We start from the raw sequence: 18,153 nt of genomic DNA, 5'->3' as shown, positions 1-18,153 counted from the left end.
TATTACTGTGGAATATTAAATCTATTATGGTCTATAATAGTGTTAAAATGATTTGGTTCCATTAAAATAAATAAATATCTATATAAAATGGACTAGTTGGTCCACCTTAAAATAACTTAAAATTTGATTGTATACGTGATAACTGAAAATTAATTATTATGTTGAGAAGTAAAAAATATAAAACAATTTATTATACAATGTGTGCATAGGCATGCGCATACTTTAGTATTTATTTGGAGGATATGCAAAAATTAAAAATAAATAAATAAATGAATCCTCTTTAAAAAAAAAAAATACCATATTTTAATCACAAACTATTGTTATTTAAAATATGTGTACAATTTTGTTGGTTAATTTTTATAAAAAATATTAATAGCGGTTTGAACTTGTAATTAATTTCTTTAGTATCTATTTCTGTCTTTCAAGGTAATTATTTGAAGACTATAAATAAGTATTATGTGTTTAAAAAAAGAGCCTTCAATTTGATGTACATTTCATGGAGTATGCTGTGTTATATCCTGCTTACTTCAAGTTCAAGCATACATATGTGAATTTATAGGGAATCCAGTTATAAAAAAGGACATTCATAGTTCTAAGATTATTTTATTACTGTAAATTTTTAAGATAAGTAAATAATTAAGATGTTTTCATATAATAGGTAGATATTTTTAGTTTTCTTGGTCAGTATTAACACTTAGCCACTTGTTTTTAAACTAGATGATTTTGATATGATACATAATAAATGTTTAATCAAAAGATAGAATTAAACCAATTTTTATAAGTTATTTTTATTCAAAAATATATAAGGTATAAAAAAAAGAAATTTATAAAATAAAATTTTAAAATATCAATATTGTTTGAAGATAGCTTCTTCTGTTCTTGCCAGATGGTATTGTGGTAGCAAGTAACAACAGAGCTGAAAAAATAAATAAACTATATAAAAAAGGTGCACATATATTTTGGTTTGTTATAAGTAATATCCAATACTAAAACTCACGAAGAAAAAGAGGAAGTAATCAAAGATATTTTAATTTATTAGGTTAAGACAGAAGCATAACAAATCAGTAATAAAACTTTTGTATATATAAATATTTATAAGGTTAATAATAGGGAGATTTGAAATAGAAGAAAAGATAGAGTAGTACCATGGTATGTATATTATGAATGAAATGTGAATAATAATCAAAAATTCATGTTCTTAATATTAATAAGATATATTTTATCAAATGAAATAATAATTTTGAGAACAGAAATTTAAAAAAAAATTGAGGAATCAGCAGCACTTATTACTTTAAACTTCATCCAGATTATTAGAAATATTACTCTTTTATTATTTATGCTAGTATCTTCTAAATTGTCTGTACTTATTAAATAAAATATTTTCTGTAATTAACAATTTTAAATTCCATATAGTATTTAAAAATAATTACTAAAATCTAATATCAAACGATATATGTTTACACAAGTTCTTTTGTCAAGGAAGGTATGAATATGGAAGTCCCTGGGCCTACTATAAATTTTTCCTTGCTATAATCTTGATGTGTAAACAACCTATAAAATTAATCCTAACAAAATCATGGATGTAGTTTTATTAAACCTTTTATCATATATTAATTATAATTTAAACAGTTAGGTTTAACAATAAAATATCTACAGTTTTTATTGCATCTCATAAAAAATAAGAAAACAAAAATAAAAATGTTCAGATATTTAAATTGTATAATATGTGTAATTGAATAATTTATATGGTTGATTATGTCATAATTTTCACAGAATAAAACAGGTGAAGCTTTCAAATTATTAGTAAATATATATTATAATACAATATAATTTTAGTATTTAATTTGTATAGTACATTTTGATTTTTTTTAAATATATATTTTGATAGAAAATCTTGTACATGACTCTCCTGTGTGCACATGTATATCTATTTAGTTTTTTAAGTATAAGTAAAACAATTTAATACATTTTAAAATTTAAAATTAATATACATATGTCATTTTAGTTTATACAAATAAATTTTAAACAAGATAGTGAAGATAATTACAAACAGTTAAGGCCTGTGATACAATATATAAGTAGGTATTTATTTTATTTTTAATATTTGAAATTTTAATACTGAAATCATGTAAATTTTAATAATCAATAAATACTTTTATATTATGAATCAGGGATCAGGAATAAAGTAGCTAGATATATTATCTATAAATATTTTATAAGAGTTAAAATATTTAAGTGAGGCAAATAATGCATTGGAATATATTTTTAGATAGCTCGTTGGAATGACCAAACAAAACCACAAATCTACTAAAAATGGGTTTTAGAAAATATTGATTATAATTTATAATGAATGTAGTATTTTCTAAACATCAAATGTTGCTTTATTATGAACAACTATGAATTAATCAATTTCAGGCAAAAATCATTTAATTAAGTTTACTTAATTTGTAGTCTTTCCTATTCATTGTAGGGTTTTATCTGGACAAATAATATAAGTTAAAATGATATTTAATAATGCAACAAAGTTTATAATAGATAATTATTTATTAACACCCATAAACAATTTTAAATTCCAAAATTTATTTAATATTATTTTAACATAAGTGATATAAAAAACATAAAAGGGTAAGTGATCAAGTATAACTATTAATTATCCTACAATTACAATTATAATTTGTGTTCAATTTTGTATTATAATTTAAATAATTATGAATCTTCATCATAGTTTCCCAATGTATGTTTCAATATGTATAAGTAATATCACATATTATGTCTAGATTAGGTAAATTAAAATTTATAAAAATGGGTTTGTATGATTATAACAGTATTCAATATTAATAATTAATATATTTCAAAAGGAGGTTTTATGATTGTATCATGCAAGATATGTTTATAAAAGAAAAATACCAATAAAATTATGATGTATTGATCAAATGGCCAGTGTATAGTGATATTCATCGACACAGTGAATGGATTGTTTTTGTCCACCGATTAAAAACAAGAGGACAAGGATGTTGTCCAGTATAGTAAGCAATACATTTTTATCATCAGAAAATTGTTTGCCAATGAATTGAGACAGGCAGTCTAAAGAAACATAATTAATTTAACCATAAACAATTAAACTTATAAGAACATATTCAATATATTTTTATTTCACTTGAGAGTTTTGGTATCATATAAAAACAAATATTCAGTTGAAGTTGGTACATTAACTCTACTTTTTCATTATCTTTTACAATGATTTTAATTTTTTAATAGATATATTATTGATATAGTGTAAATTTTTGTATCTTTTAACTGAAAAATAAATGAATATTATTATAATTTTAAATGCTATTTACAATTTAAAGTAACCAACAAAATAATAAAACAATTGACTCATGACAAGTCAAATTTTATTACTTGAAATTTTCAATTTCTCAAAATAATAACAATTTCTTCACACTTGATTTTTCTTTGAATCAAAATGTTCTATAATTCAATTTCTGTTGTATTCCATTTGAATTTTGAATAACCAATTAACAGTATAATATTTATAATAATATATTATTAGTAATAAAATAATCTTATACAAAATTAAAACTTATTGTATACTAGAGAAATTTAGCTTAATATATAAATATTGGTTTTGTAAAATTAATTAATTTTAGTACATTCTGCCATTAATGTATATAAAAAAAAATAACATAAATATATTTTAATTATTTAAAAACTAAAACACATTTCATTATTTAAAACATACTTACATAATACTTACATAATATAGACGAGAACCAAATAAACACATTATATGTAATGTTTAATGATGTTGTTAATCTAAGTATAATTTCATTTTATAAACAACACTACTTTCAATTATAAAAGCATATAAATCATAATAATAACTGATAACAAATTTTTTTTAAACATATTTAAATTTTATTTTCACTTTATTCTTCATTTGTAAAATTACAATAATTTGAATAATTAGTATCTACATTAAACACCAATATTATTTATATAAATAAAATAACAAATTCAACTGTATAAACTGCAATATTTTGTTTGAATATTTAAAAAATATTATTTTTATTTACATACCTAAAAAAATATTTTTGGATGATTTTTTTAATTTTTAAAATATAACAAAACTTACCCAAAATAATTATAGAAGAATTTTAATTCAATAAATTAATGATTTTTATTTTAGGTATAGTATTATTTATTATTTATTTATTTAATAGTCTGAAATTTACCAAATGTTGTCTTTTGTTTTGATTTATAATAATTATCAATCAACTTTAGTATACATTTTATATAAGTTAACAATTTTTTTACATACAATAATATTATCATATATAAAATAATATAACATAATAAATTTAATTGATTATATTATTTTCTGAGCCAATTACCAATGCTTATTAGTTAAAATAAGTTTTAGTTTTTAGAAATGTTTTACAAGTAAATATACAAAATTAATATTGATAGGTTCTTATTCTCATACAATTTCAATCTTTTTTATTATTATTATTATGTAATAAATATTTTTTTGTTTTATTGTTTAATAATTCATAAGTATTTATACATAATTAGTCTCCTGTATTTAAATAAAATCTAATATTTGAATAAGATGTCATACCTGCATGCATCTCCATTAAACTATTTCATAACATAGTAATTATACGTTTAGAATAATTCATTTTACTATGTTAATTAAAATATTATCATTATAGGGACAAGTTATACTAATATTAAAAATTACAGTAAAAAGATTATTTTGTATCAGTAAGGTGGAGATAACACATGCAGTTACAATATCCTTTTAATAATTTGGAAACCAGAAAAATTATAATCATAAATGTGATTTTTAATTTATAGAGCTATGTTTAGATTAATATTTTATAAATTGAATCACATTATAATACAATTTATATGCAGGTTTTAATATTATATACAATATATATGATACACTTTGAAACATTAACTTTTTGAATTTCTAGTTAATCAGTATTTTTTAAATAAAATCTATAGTTGTATTAATTAGAATTGTGTATAAGTACTAAACAATAGCTTTATAAAATATGTATAATTATGCCATTACATAATTATTATATTATTGTTAAATATTTCAACAATTAGTTAAGCAGAACTATGTAATGCCTATACGTAGAAATTTTTCAGCATATAATCCATAACAATTCCTTTTTGTCCTATGGTCCAATATTCTCCTTTTAATAAATCCACTTGTAATCCATTATTTATGCACTTTCAGAATAATCCATTTTAACTATAATGCTCTGCCCCGATAGTTATACTTCCTAGGTCCTGGATGTCCAAATAAAAAGATGTTCCAAATTCTGATCCATCCAATGAATAATGAATATCCACCAATGATAAAATAATTCCATTTGTTAGTTTAAAAAAAAACTATAAATCCTACGTTTGTGTCCTACATGAATGTGTTTCCTGAATGTCTTCGTTTTCAACAGTTTTTAACAAAAGATCCAGGGTAGAAAGTCCATTTGAGTAATGTTTTTAATTCATAAAACAAATACATAGTACTTAATATCATCCATCTTTTTTTAAATATATTGTGTGTTTATATTCCTACATGTATCATTATCACGATAATTAGTATAAGGAGATGAATTTGAATTTGAAAATCCAAAATCCAAGTATTACATATAGAAGATTTCACACGTGTGTTGTATGCATTGTATTCCTAAATAAGGTTGTTTCCTTCACATTCATGCCCTTTGCATCCATCATGTGAGGCAAACGGGACTAATTCCATTTAATCTAGTAAATATTATAATAGTAATGTTATTTTTCACAATAGTTATGTCTTTTTATCCATAACAGGAGTTTTTTAAACTCATAATAATGGTCCATTTTGTTTCACATAATAAAATAACATTTTCTAATTTAAATCCATTTGATGAGCATCTATTTTCCAAATTTTGACGACAATAGGTGGCAAATAAAATCAATTAGATATCCTTTGTAATTAATGCTATGTGTCCTTTATTTGTGTCAAATTTTCAATCCAGTTAAAATCAGCTACAATATTAATGTTATAAAAAATGACAAAACACTTTTAACTTAGTTTAACCCTCGTATTAAAATTTGTCAAAAAATGTTTCTAATCAAAAATAAAAAAAAATAATAAGAAAAAACACTATAATAATGGAATGAGGGTCAATTATGTATTGTAGCATGCTTTACCATTTGGTTATCCTCAATATTATGAACGGGAACGAGATCTTGAATAACTACGACTTTTTCTAACTGGAGAATATGTTGGTGTTCCACGATCTCTAGGTGAATAGCTTGCGGAGCGACTACGACTACGACTATTATAATCACGACTTCGACGACTGCTTCCACCGCCATAATCATCTTTTACTCGAATATATGTTACTTCACCCTAGTCAAATAAAAAAAATTACTAACAAATATTTATATATGTACATAAATAGATAAATGATATTATTCTATAGAATAAAATTCAATCAGTGTTATGATAAAATATTTATTTTTTCATAGTGTTGCAGAGAAATATTATTTAATATATGTGCAAGTTGTACGCCAATAAGTTTGCTAAGAGCCAAAAAATGCAAAAAAAAATAGAATTTTAACACATGTAAACTTGTATACAATTGATTTACAGTAAACGTGTTAAAACCATAGTCACAGAGAACCATACTTCAATACTCTAATAGGTTTGACACACAAATTTAAAGTAATATTTAGAATAATAATTATTAAACAAACCTCATGAGACCTGAATCTCGAATCATCAAGCTTACGAACAGCATATTTCATATCATCATAACGTAAAAACTCAACAACCCCAGATCCATCTTTGTATACATCTGCATAACACACATCTCCAGCTTCACGCATATGATCTTTTAAATCTTGCCAACTTCCTGATGCTGGTAATCCTTTAAATGTTTAGATAATATATATTTTAAAATTAATAAATAATAACTCAGGTTGTTATGTAAGAAAAATAAATAGTTTTACTCTTCAAAAAGAAATTGGAAATTTAAAATAGATGAATAAAATCATTAAATGTTGATAAGTTTTTTTTTTTTTTTAATAGTCAATATACACAAGGTAATTTAATCACATAAAAATTAAAAAAAAAAAAAAATAATAAATCCAAATTAAATACTTACCAGTAACAAGTACTCTATATTGAGAACGCCTCGCCGGTGGACCTCGGCTTCTTCCACTTCCACCACTAGCACCTCCTCGATTGTAACTTCCACCACCACTACTACTGCCACCACTTCTATGTGGACCGTTACCACGTGGAAACTCTACACGTAATCTATAGCCATCATAATCATAACCATCTCTTGCATGAACTGCATCTTCTGCATCTCTAATTAAAAAAGATTAAATTATCACTAAAAACAATTTAATCATAATGACATTATAAAAGTTGTTTACAATTTATTTTTTAATAAATCTTTTGAATACTCAATATACTATGAAGTACCTTTATTATACATAAGTTATATTACAGTAATAATCGTCCTTAATACAATAATACAGCATAAAACCAAAAATTTGTAGAAAGAACTATTTATACTATTTTAAATAAGAATATACCAGTATTAACTATGTACCATAAAATTAACAGTAGTTAGAAAGACATTTTTTCATCCCCATGCAATAAAATTTAATTCATAACTTAGTTTACAAATTGTTGATAGTAATTAATAACCACAGCAGGTTGGTTAGTCAAAAAAGTAAAGATTATGAAAGGTTATGTAATGTATAACAAAATCTTGGAATTATCTGGTGTATTATTTTTATGGTTAGGAGGTTAGGTATAAAAAAAAGTAAACCAATAATAATTTTACTAGAAAAATATTTTATACTACTTAATAATACAAAATACTGTTTAAGAAAATTAAATAAATATGTTAGATTTTTGCAAAACATATTTTAAGAACTGAATAAATTAAAAACACAAACCATTGATATAAATATTTGTAGTATAGGTACTTCAAAAACAAATAAAAAAAGATGAAAGCATATTATTTTTAAATATTAAACTTTACCTAATTCAATTTAATTATTCAAGTTTTAAAATTATTTTATAGTGTAATTAATTATTATAAAGGAAAGTTAAATCTATAAGAAGAATGCTTAAAATTAACTGTAATATCTATACAGTAATCCTTACTCAATTGAATAGTATTTTGATTTGTGTATAATAAATGTTCTGGTAAAAGTATATTTATTAGTTTGAATTCAATTACGTATAGTAAGTTATCATTAATGTGTGCCTAATACAGGATAAATTAAATAGAGGAGTGTATGTTCTCTAGTGGCATATGTATTGATAAGGTTCTACCCCTTCAATAAAAAAAAATTACTTTACTATTATACTAAATACAGAACAAAATGGATTAATCGCAATACATTAAAATTTCCATAAAATCGAGAATTTTAGTTTCAGACGTTTCAGTTTACTTTGATTAGATTAAATAACATTGCATTTTTTCTTTCATAATCAATTTTTTAATTATTACCATGCTAATAACCGCCTGAAAACTAGATGACTAGCTAGGTTAAATACTCTATAAACATAGGATACATTTGAGAGTAACTCTAATTTGTTATAACTAATTAAACAATATATGTTTTGAAAAAATAACATAAATACAATTATAAAATAATTTTTGTTTACATTTTGAATAAGTAAAATCTATTTAATATTAAATTATATGACCTATATTCATGTATTTATGCTTATTTTGATAAGTTAATTAACACTTTTAAATTTTTATTTTTTTTTCAGATTAATTATAAAATATCATAGTTAAAATGAGCACCAAAAATAAGCATTTCAAATAATTTTTGAATTTTAATGTTGATGCTATTTATTAGTTTATCCAGGGTGTGAACTTCTATACTCAAGGGCTTATAATCAGTGGCATCAAACCCTGTGTTAAGGTCGGGCCATGGCCCGACCTCTTTTTTAAAAATGTGGCCAGTTAGCCACATTATATTAACATCATAACTTTATTATGAGTAAATGTATATTTGTACACCCCTCCCTTAATTGAATATTTTTTTTTAAGCCGATGGGTAATGATGCCGAGAAGTATTGAAATTGCTCGACCACATTTTAAAAACTTTGGCACCACTGCCTATAATTAATATTAGATCAAAACTCTAAACAAACTAAAATCCTGCATAATGTTTCTGGTAATCCCAAGTGCCAAAAGAGGGGGACAATAGCGAATACCTGGTATTTTTTCTTGAGAAAAAAATCAAGTCTATTAAATCTTCTAATACCATAAAAAATTAGCTCTTGGTTTTCTGAATTTAATAGGTATGTACGAGTTTATTTTGAATAACAATAAGTAGTTAACATAAATTGTCCACATAATAATGTATTATATTCTATGTTTTAGTTTACTAAAAATGTTATAATGTTGAACAAGTTAAAAATTATTAGAATAAATAGTATTTAATTTAAAACTCAAAGCATTATGATATAACCTATTATTGTACTTATTAAAAATCAAAAACATGATAAGTAGTAAAATAGTTATAATAGGTATTTGTTTTAAATTTAACAAAAATAATGATAAATGTAGAAATTTAGTTTTAATATAATAAAATAAGCAATACAAATGTACATGCTAACAATAAACTGAAATTGTAATATAAATAGGTATTTTATATAATTCAATGAAATATTACCTAGGATCGTCGAATTCGACAAATGCAAACGGTGGTCCTCTCTGATTTTTCAAATCCACAAACAACACTTTACCGAATTTGTAGAATAAATCTTGTATGTCTTTCGTGCGTATGTCAGGCGGCAGGTTTCCCACGTAAATTCTACAGTCGTTGTTGGACATTTTCCCAAGATGGAACACAAGTTGTCAAAATGTATCACTTGTGCCTTGTGCGATTTATTAGATAAAAACCGTTCCGATATTGGTTATGCACGGAGGAATGTAAAAACCTTATGAATAACTAAAATAATAATTTTAACGCCTTTTAGAAGACGATAATGGATATTGACACTTGACAGTAGCAGCACTGCAGCAGTCGGTGATGCGACTAGGCGAAGTAAACGTGCGCGGTGCACTTGATAGAGATAATGCCGTAAAAGCAAATTGCAAAACTGAGCTGAGTATTGACTAAAAAAATAAATCAATTTCCCGAAAATAGTTTTAATATTGTATAGCAACAATAGAAAAACTGTAAAAGTATAGGACTTATTTGATACACTATTGTCAATTACATACATAAATTAAAATCTACAACTTTACTTATTATTTATGACGTTCGAACAGTTATCGATAACGATCGTTGGCGATATTTCAACATCGATGTTCATAATGAAATTTTTAGGGACTTGGTGTAATCATGTTCGATATATTATAATCGTTTTACGCTTCCACTATTAGTGTCTAGCTTAGCATTAAAAAAATTTCATGTTCAAGGAATATAATAATTAATAATTATTGTTTTTACTTTGGAACGTAGATACGTAATTACTATTCTTTCTAGTTTTTAGCCACGATAGGGTATTACACTATTAATTGTATATAGATTGAATATAGAAATCTGTGGTTTGAAGTTTGAACGAATAAACGATATGCCTAAAAGTTATACTGGTAACCGGTGAGCGAATGACTGATAATTTCAACATCGATGAAGAATAAATGGAGATTAAATTATTGATTTATTTATTAAACTCCAAATGGCAATTTTTTGATGTGTGTGTATGTGTGTAATATAGGTACAATAATTTTTAAACAAAAATATTCATAAATTATGTAATTAAAACCAAGGGGAGAATTTGATTCTTAAGATTATAGCGTTAAAACCACAAACTAAGACCATCTCATTCCGTGGTTAAAATGGTTTGAAATTCCTAGATTCTATTTAGATTTTATTAGCTTTCCTATTGATAGTTATTTTATTAACTATTGTAAAAATCACGGTCTTATAATATATATATATATAACCGTGGTAAAAATATTAAATATTCGTGGATATAAAGCAAATTTAACGACATAATTTAAATTATAAATGCATATTACTATATTAGTGTTAAACTACAACTATAGTAGAGTAGTCAGTAGATTTGAATATAATAATTAATTTTATTAATCCAAAATGGCAAAATTATATTTGATAGAAAATGATATACTATAAAACTGTGTATCGATATTCGATGTTCGATAATTATTACAACTTACAAAGTTCATGTTTTTTTGACATGCGTGCATTCATTCGATAATACTATGTGGTCATATAGAAGAATTGAGATTTTGTTTTTTTGGAGGCGTCATGGAAGAAAAAAAACTTTATCGATTCGCTGGGTCGATGGTTCGACGATAGTAGAATGGCTGATAGAAACCGCCGTCTCCCAACCAATGAAAGCCGAGAGTTTTGCTCAAACAGAGTTGTTAACATTACTACTCCGACATTCATTTTATCGGCGAAATTTGGGAGTTATTGTAACCGAACGATAAAATATATTGGTGTAGCAAACAGTTTCATCTAGGATTTTCAGCCGTTGAAGGAGTTCATCGAATTAGTGCGAAAGCACCAAATAGTTCCTTGATTTTTTCGTTTAAAGGTATGTTATTGCTAAGCGTTCTGAATGTTCAATTTGTTTTGTAAATTATCTAATTTTTAATGTAACTAATAATATTATTAAAATTGCTAATCGTTTGAAATGGTTTTCACCACTGAATTTTTAAATTAATCATTATTTTTTTTTAGTTGATTTCTAATACATACTAAAGATGTCTGATCGCAAGGCAGTAATTAAAAATGCTGATATGTCTGAAGAGATGCAGCAAGATGCTGTTGATTGTGCTACCCAAGCACTGGAAAAATACAATATTGAAAAGGTAAGATTTTATTACATGAATTAAAATGTGATATATGTCTGTTGATATTTCATTAATTTTAATTTTCTGTACTGTATTTATTATATTTAATTTTTTTGTTTAAATACTGATGTTGTTTTTAGTCTGGAGTTTTATTGATATTGATATTTGTTATTATATAGTTGGAATCATTTAATTATTTAGATACCTAAATAATAATACTGATCTACGTATACTTTTAAATTAAATATATTAAAATGACATACCTAATTTTAATAGTTAAAACATATTGCTTTCTATGAATACAATTTATCTATCATAGTGTATTTGTTTTTACCTGGAACTTTACTTAATATTTATTCAAATTGTTGAAATGCAAAATTACTAATCCAAGTTCAGGGTGATTATTGGTATTTAACATATATTTATTTGAGAACGTATTAAATAAAGAGACACTGATAAATCATTTAAATTAAAAATTTTCTTTAACTAGTTATTACAATTAAATTGTAATAAATTAAAATATAATTAACATAATTTTATTTTGTGTTTGATTATGATAATTTATACTACAAGCTTGTATATTTTATTAATTTTATTGGTAAATATTCAGTTAATTTATGTAATTGTGTTATTGTTAGGTAGAATTTATATACATTTAAAAAATATTTTAATATTTCTACTCAAAATTTGTAATTTATGTTTGCATATAGAATTTCTCAATTTATCTATTAATGTTTAATAATTTTATTTCCACTAGATAGATGATTGTACTTACCAGATTGACAATATATTGAAGAGTTAGTAGATTTAAATTATATTTATTAGCCACTTTTATTAAACTATCCAACAATCGGAACTTTTTAAATTATAATTATCTGATTCAAATTATAAAATAAAGATATTGAATGATTATAATTCATATCCAAGTTATAGATATAATTTCTTATAAATTTTAAAATTTAAAAACTATTTGTTTAAACCCATAATTAATATAGTTATTTATAACAATAAATATACAATTTAGTAGAATGTGTAAAATATTAAGATATGATGTCTTAATGTTTTAATTTAATTTTAAGTATTCTTCCTTAAGTAAATCAATTGTAATTTCTTGATAGTAATAATAATTAACTTTCTTGTTAAAATAGGACATTGCTGCGTATATTAAGAAAGAATTCGACAAAAAATATAATCCAACATGGCATTGTATCGTTGGCCGCAATTTTGGAAGTTACGTCACACATGAAACGAGGCACTTCATATACTTCTATTTGGGCCAAGTGGCCATACTGCTATTTAAGAGCGGTTAAACTTTAATTGACTATTGCACATGTCCCCTTCCAATATGCAAAAATTAATTAAAAATAAAACAAATATTTCACCACCTACTCTTACAAAAATAAATATTTTTATGTGCATTAGCCACTCGTTTTATTTTTTTTTTTTAATTTTTGATTACCAAAATTATACAATATTTATAACATTCCCCGTGCATTTTTTAAATTTATTATTTATAAGAGTTAAATGACGATATTTATTGGAAGGGCTTGACAATTTTTCTCATTACTAACTATTTTTATTATTTTTTTTTCTAAACTAAAATGTGCGAGTAGCTTTTAATATATATTATATATATATGAGTGTGCCATCATCAACAATGGCTTATACTCTTTTTATTCCCCTCGCCGTTTTTAACTCCCTTCATAACAGGCTACTCTCATTCTTGCATTACTATTTTATTAAAAATATGTTAACTACACAGTAAACAAATATTTTATTAGTATTTTCATGTCCTCAAGTATATTATTATTGTAATTATTTCTAGTCCATTAAAAAGCAAATATGTAATGAAATTTGGGACTGTATTGTGTATAATTTAAATAGTTACTTAGATTATGTTGGGTTGCATGTATATTCATAATATTAAGAAAACTTTTGTAACCAGATAAACAGTTTTTAAAATGTTTTGTAAATTATATGCAGTCCAGCATTACAAAGATAATAATATAACATTATTTTCAATGGAATGAGAACACGTCACCGACATAGATAACAGTTAAAAAGTGGATTATGTTGTTATTGTTTACTTATGTATAATTTTTTTTTTTATTAATATGTTTATGATACTTATAGATCTTTGAAAGTTTTTTTTTTTTTTTAAATAATTGGTTTATTTATTATTATTTTTTTTTGCAACATAGATATATGGAAATTATTTTGTGTTCTTTGACTGGTGTAAACAAGAATGTTTCAAGTAGCGTCTTAACATTAATGATTAATAAATTCTAAAATAAAATTTTAAATTAACAGTTCTATATTCTCACTTAATTATAGTATCATAATTAATTATTTCAATATTGTTTTTAATTTAATTATAAGTTTTATAATTTGAACCCTGAGTGAATTGCTACAACACCAAATGTTAAGTTTGAGTATGTGACACATCTAAAGCCTGCTGATTCGATCATATATTTGAAATCTTCCTGTAAAAAAAAAAAAAATAAGAATATGAATAATGAAGTGTTGTATTATATTTGAATCTATAATGATTTCAAAATTAAATCATAAATTTAAGAGATGTATGATTAATAACTGGATTCAATTAATTTTAATACATCTAACCTATATTCATATTTTATGATTTGAATATCTTAATGTACAAACAGATTATTACCTGAGATGGAAATTTTCTAATGCTTTCCACTAAGTATTGGTAAGGTTTCCACTGTCCAGCAACTACATGGCCCATAACAGGGATTACATTAAATGAATATTGATCATATAACCTTAATAAAAAATGTTTATAAATCATAATGTCAAAACACACACACAAAAAAAGAAATATTTTACCATCTTAAAGCTGCTGGATTAACTTGACTGAATTCTAAACAAAGAAATCTGCCACCTGGTTCAAGTACTCTATATGCTTCATCCAAAGCTCTGTCAATGTGTGTCACATTACGAATACCAAACGCTATTGTGTAAGCAGAATAGGAATCCGATTCCATTGGTAAATTTTCTGCATCACATTCTACCCATGATATACTGTCTTGGTTTAATTTCAAATTTAATGCTCTTTTTTTTCCTTCTTCCAACATTGAACCATTAATGTCAGCAATTGTCACATGTCCATCTCCTTTCATATCGGATATATATTTTAAATATCTAAAAGCAATATCTCCTAAAATAATAATGTATCAGGTTTATTAAGATAAAAATAGTTTTAATTAAATTATTTAATTTAAGAATTCATTTATGTAAAATTAAACTAAATTTTTGTACTTTAAAATAGAGTATATTAATTTATTTTAACTTTTGTACAGTCATATTTTTTTCAATATCTTACCTGATATCAAGAATTAATGTATATTCAATGAAAAAATTGGTTTAAATAATGTAACAATTGTTTAATTTTAGGTTATATAGACTCCCTAAATCGGTTTCAGTTATTACTAGCATTTATTAAAATAAAAATAGACTATTTGTATTATGTAAATATAGTACCTGTTCCGCCAGCCACATCCAGTAATCGTGTGCGTGGACTTGGATCCAATGTTTTCATCAATTCATCTTTCCATAATCTATGTACACCACAACTCATAACATCATTCATAGCATCATATGAATCCGCAACACTTTTAAAAACTTGATGCACTAAAACCATCATTATGATTTTTAAGTTCCATAATTAATATAAAATTGTTTAGTTAATATTTACTAAACTATTTATTCGTCCATTTTAATTAAAATATAAAATATATTGAAATACAAAATATGATTTACTTATATAAATAAAAAATAATTTATTTAAATCTATTCTTTAAAAAAAACATAAGTTTCATGTTATATTACAAGGTAACTAATGAAAAAAATGTAGTTTTATATTATTTAAATATTATCAAAAAATATGGCAGTCAATTTGATCATATTAGATCATAACTAGATATTTGGAATTTTAATACAACAAATATTAATCATTTACTTAAGATTATAACTAAAACCACAAATATACAATTTTTATTCATATTACAATAAATTGATTAAATTATTGGTACTTTGTTATATATTTAAAAAACTAAATACATAACTTACATAATATAATATACTTACATGTAAAATATTATATTATAATCTTTAATTTAATTACTTGTTATATAATTCAATAAGATTTTAATGGACCACCAAAAATTTACTAATTTGAAACATGTAAGATCAACAATTTTATTATCATATGACTTTAAATTGGTCGATTTTAACAGATCAAATAAAATTATTCAATCATCATCACTGTCCCAGTTAAGTGATCTATAACTTTTATTTTGTCGATCTGGAGTGTTATCCCATTTTGGTGTATTTAATTTTTCTCTTTGAGACGAGCTATCTATTGATCTCTTCTCTCTTTTTGAACTGTTCATTTTTTCTTTACTTGTTCTTAGCTGTGGTTCTCGTTCTGTTTTAATAGAAATATTTTTATTTTCTCTATGACTTGAGTTTTCATTTCGATTTCTTTGAGGTTTTGATTGATATTTACCCCCAGGATTTTTATATAAATGCAAATAATTACAATTTTTTCCTTTTGGACACATTTTTCTAAAAAATAACCCACATACCGCTTCAGACCATGAAGGAATATTACAAAATTCAGCAGTTATCTTGCGGCCACCATAGAAACGACCACACAAGTTTCTATATGCTTTTAAAGAATGTCGTCTACTTCTATATTGGACATAAACATTGCCCATTAGATGTATTTCTTGATTTCTACAAACATTAAGTTCGATTATCTGTCCATAACTTCTTAGTTCAACTAAAATATCTTCAAAAAATTCATAAAATTTTTCATATGCTTCTTTTTCATCACATTCCAAACTAATATCAATATCAAATTCACGTTCATAGCGCATGTTCAATTCAAAATTTTTATAAAAAGCAGGAATTAACAATGTGTTACTAATACCTGGCCGAACATGATTTCTGGAACAATTTTCACGGAAGCGACAAGCTGCAACTTTTGAAAAAAAAGGACAAAGTGGTTGATCTGGTCTTGTACTTGTACTAACATTAATAGATTCAGGAAGCGGACCTAGATTGTTTATATACATTTCAATTTCTTCAATAAATTTAGCATTTTTTTCTTCTCTGAGTTCTTCTTCTTTTTTTTTATTTTCTTCTGTTTCTTTAATTTTCTTCTGTTCTCTTTCCCATTCTAGTTTAATTAATAATTCTTTTTGAGCTTTTTCTTGTTTGATTTTTTCCAACTTATTTTGTAGAGATTTCCATTCTTCAATAGCTTCACGCTCTCGTTCAACCCATTTATTATATTGTATAATAACAATCCGTTCGTTTTCATTTCGTTCAAACTCCTCAACCTCTTCTTGACTTTTTAGCCATTTTTGGTATGTTGGAGAATTTAAACGATTTTGTTCTTGTTTTTTAAATAATTCTTCTCGTTTTACTGCTTTTTTTTGTCTTTGAAGTTTACGACGAATTTTTTTCCATTTATTACGTAATATCTTATGTTTCTTCATAACTGGACCTAGATGATGTGAGAATTAACACTTAGAAAAGATTTTTAAATACCTTTTTTTGATTTTTCAGCTTCGTCGACTGTTTGAAAACCAAAATGTGTTTGAGTTGAGTACAGTGCTGTGAACTTAAAATAATGTGTAACACATTTGTTAAATCTGTTAAATATAATACTCATTTTCAAAAATTAGCTAAAAAATAACGATGAAGAAATAATAATTCAAACCACTTTATAGTTCATTTCACTTAAGTTAACGCGTACTGCTGAATAATTAGTAGTACTTAACAGTAAACACAAACTTGGTTCTATGATAACGGTGACTAAGTTTTTCAGATTTAGCATATAATTGCCTATTAAAGTACTAACAGACAACGTACAGTTAACAATTTTTTTATAGTTATTATTTGTTTGCTAGTGTTTGGTTGGTTTTGTAATGTAATTCATTAAATTTAATCAATGGTACAGATTATCTGTAATATCTATTAATCTATTCTGTGATAATATTAAATATTACATTTCTTTTTTTTTTTTGATAATATAATATGTCGTCATTCAAACCATTTATATTAATGATAATGTTTATCTATAGTACTAATTAAAAAAATAGAATTATAGAAAACTTAGACCTTATACTAGTAGATAGAAAATGACAGAAATAATAATTACCAGTTATTATTTAGTATTAATAATTACTTATAATCATGACAATAATTGTCATGTAAATAATAATGATTGTCTTATAATTGTTTCTGTGAT

At 24.1% G+C, this 18,153-nt stretch overlaps 4 protein-coding genes across 7 annotated transcripts; 1 reads left to right on the top strand and 3 right to left on the bottom strand.

Annotated features, from left to right (window-relative positions):
- Positions 1 to 763: 763 nt before the first annotated feature.
- LOC132929498 (serine/arginine-rich splicing factor 1A) lies at positions 764 to 10,287 on the bottom strand. Of its 4 annotated transcripts, XR_009662111.1 has the most exons (6): positions 9,715 to 10,286; positions 7,167 to 7,375; positions 6,757 to 6,929; positions 6,208 to 6,409; positions 2,908 to 3,084; positions 764 to 916 (listed from the first exon to the last, which is right to left on the bottom strand). XR_009662111.1 is itself a non-coding variant. In XM_060994881.1 (5 exons), the coding sequence occupies exons 1-4, from the start codon at positions 9,873 to 9,875 to the stop codon at positions 6,227 to 6,229; spliced, it is 726 nt and encodes a 241-aa protein (XP_060850864.1). In that variant the 5' UTR covers positions 9,876 to 10,287; the 3' UTR covers positions 764 to 916; positions 6,208 to 6,226. The 4 variants fall into 4 exon arrangements, 3 of the variants coding, with proteins under 3 accessions (XP_060850864.1, XP_060850863.1, XP_060850862.1); XM_060994881.1 differs by lacking the exon at positions 2,908 to 3,084 and having other exon boundaries at positions 9,715 to 10,287; XM_060994880.1 differs by lacking the exon at positions 764 to 916 and having other exon boundaries at positions 2,828 to 3,084.
- A 1,149-nt stretch (positions 10,288 to 11,436) lies between these two features.
- Positions 11,437 to 14,219, top strand: LOC132928267 (dynein light chain 1, cytoplasmic). The gene is made up of 3 exons (XM_060992818.1): positions 11,437 to 11,611; positions 11,758 to 11,888; positions 13,019 to 14,219. Exons 2-3 carry the CDS (start codon positions 11,781 to 11,783, stop codon positions 13,178 to 13,180), a joined length of 270 nt encoding a protein of 89 aa, XP_060848801.1. The 5' UTR covers positions 11,437 to 11,611; positions 11,758 to 11,780; the 3' UTR covers positions 13,181 to 14,219.
- Positions 14,162 to 17,857, bottom strand: LOC132928264 (2-methoxy-6-polyprenyl-1,4-benzoquinol methylase, mitochondrial). Its single transcript, XM_060992815.1, has 5 exons — positions 17,451 to 17,857; positions 15,375 to 15,524; positions 14,721 to 15,051; positions 14,545 to 14,656; positions 14,162 to 14,353 (listed from the first exon to the last, which is right to left on the bottom strand). The coding sequence occupies exons 1-5, from the start codon at positions 17,572 to 17,574 to the stop codon at positions 14,252 to 14,254; spliced, it is 819 nt and encodes a 272-aa protein (XP_060848798.1). The 5' UTR covers positions 17,575 to 17,857; the 3' UTR covers positions 14,162 to 14,251.
- On the bottom strand, positions 15,533 to 17,444 carry LOC132928263 (U2 small nuclear ribonucleoprotein auxiliary factor 35 kDa subunit-related protein 2). Its single transcript, XM_060992813.1, has one exon. The coding sequence runs from the start codon at positions 17,396 to 17,398 to the stop codon at positions 16,145 to 16,147; it is 1,254 nt and encodes a 417-aa protein (XP_060848796.1). The 5' UTR covers positions 17,399 to 17,444; the 3' UTR covers positions 15,533 to 16,144.
- Positions 17,858 to 18,153: the final 296 nt, after the last annotated feature.

The sequence above is a fragment of the Rhopalosiphum padi genome, chromosome 4 (genome assembly GCF_020882245.1).
Source record: "Rhopalosiphum padi isolate XX-2018 chromosome 4, ASM2088224v1, whole genome shotgun sequence".
NCBI classification, from domain to species: Eukaryota; Metazoa; Arthropoda; class Insecta; order Hemiptera; family Aphididae; genus Rhopalosiphum; species Rhopalosiphum padi.
This window is presented reverse-complemented; position numbering and strand designations above follow the sequence as displayed.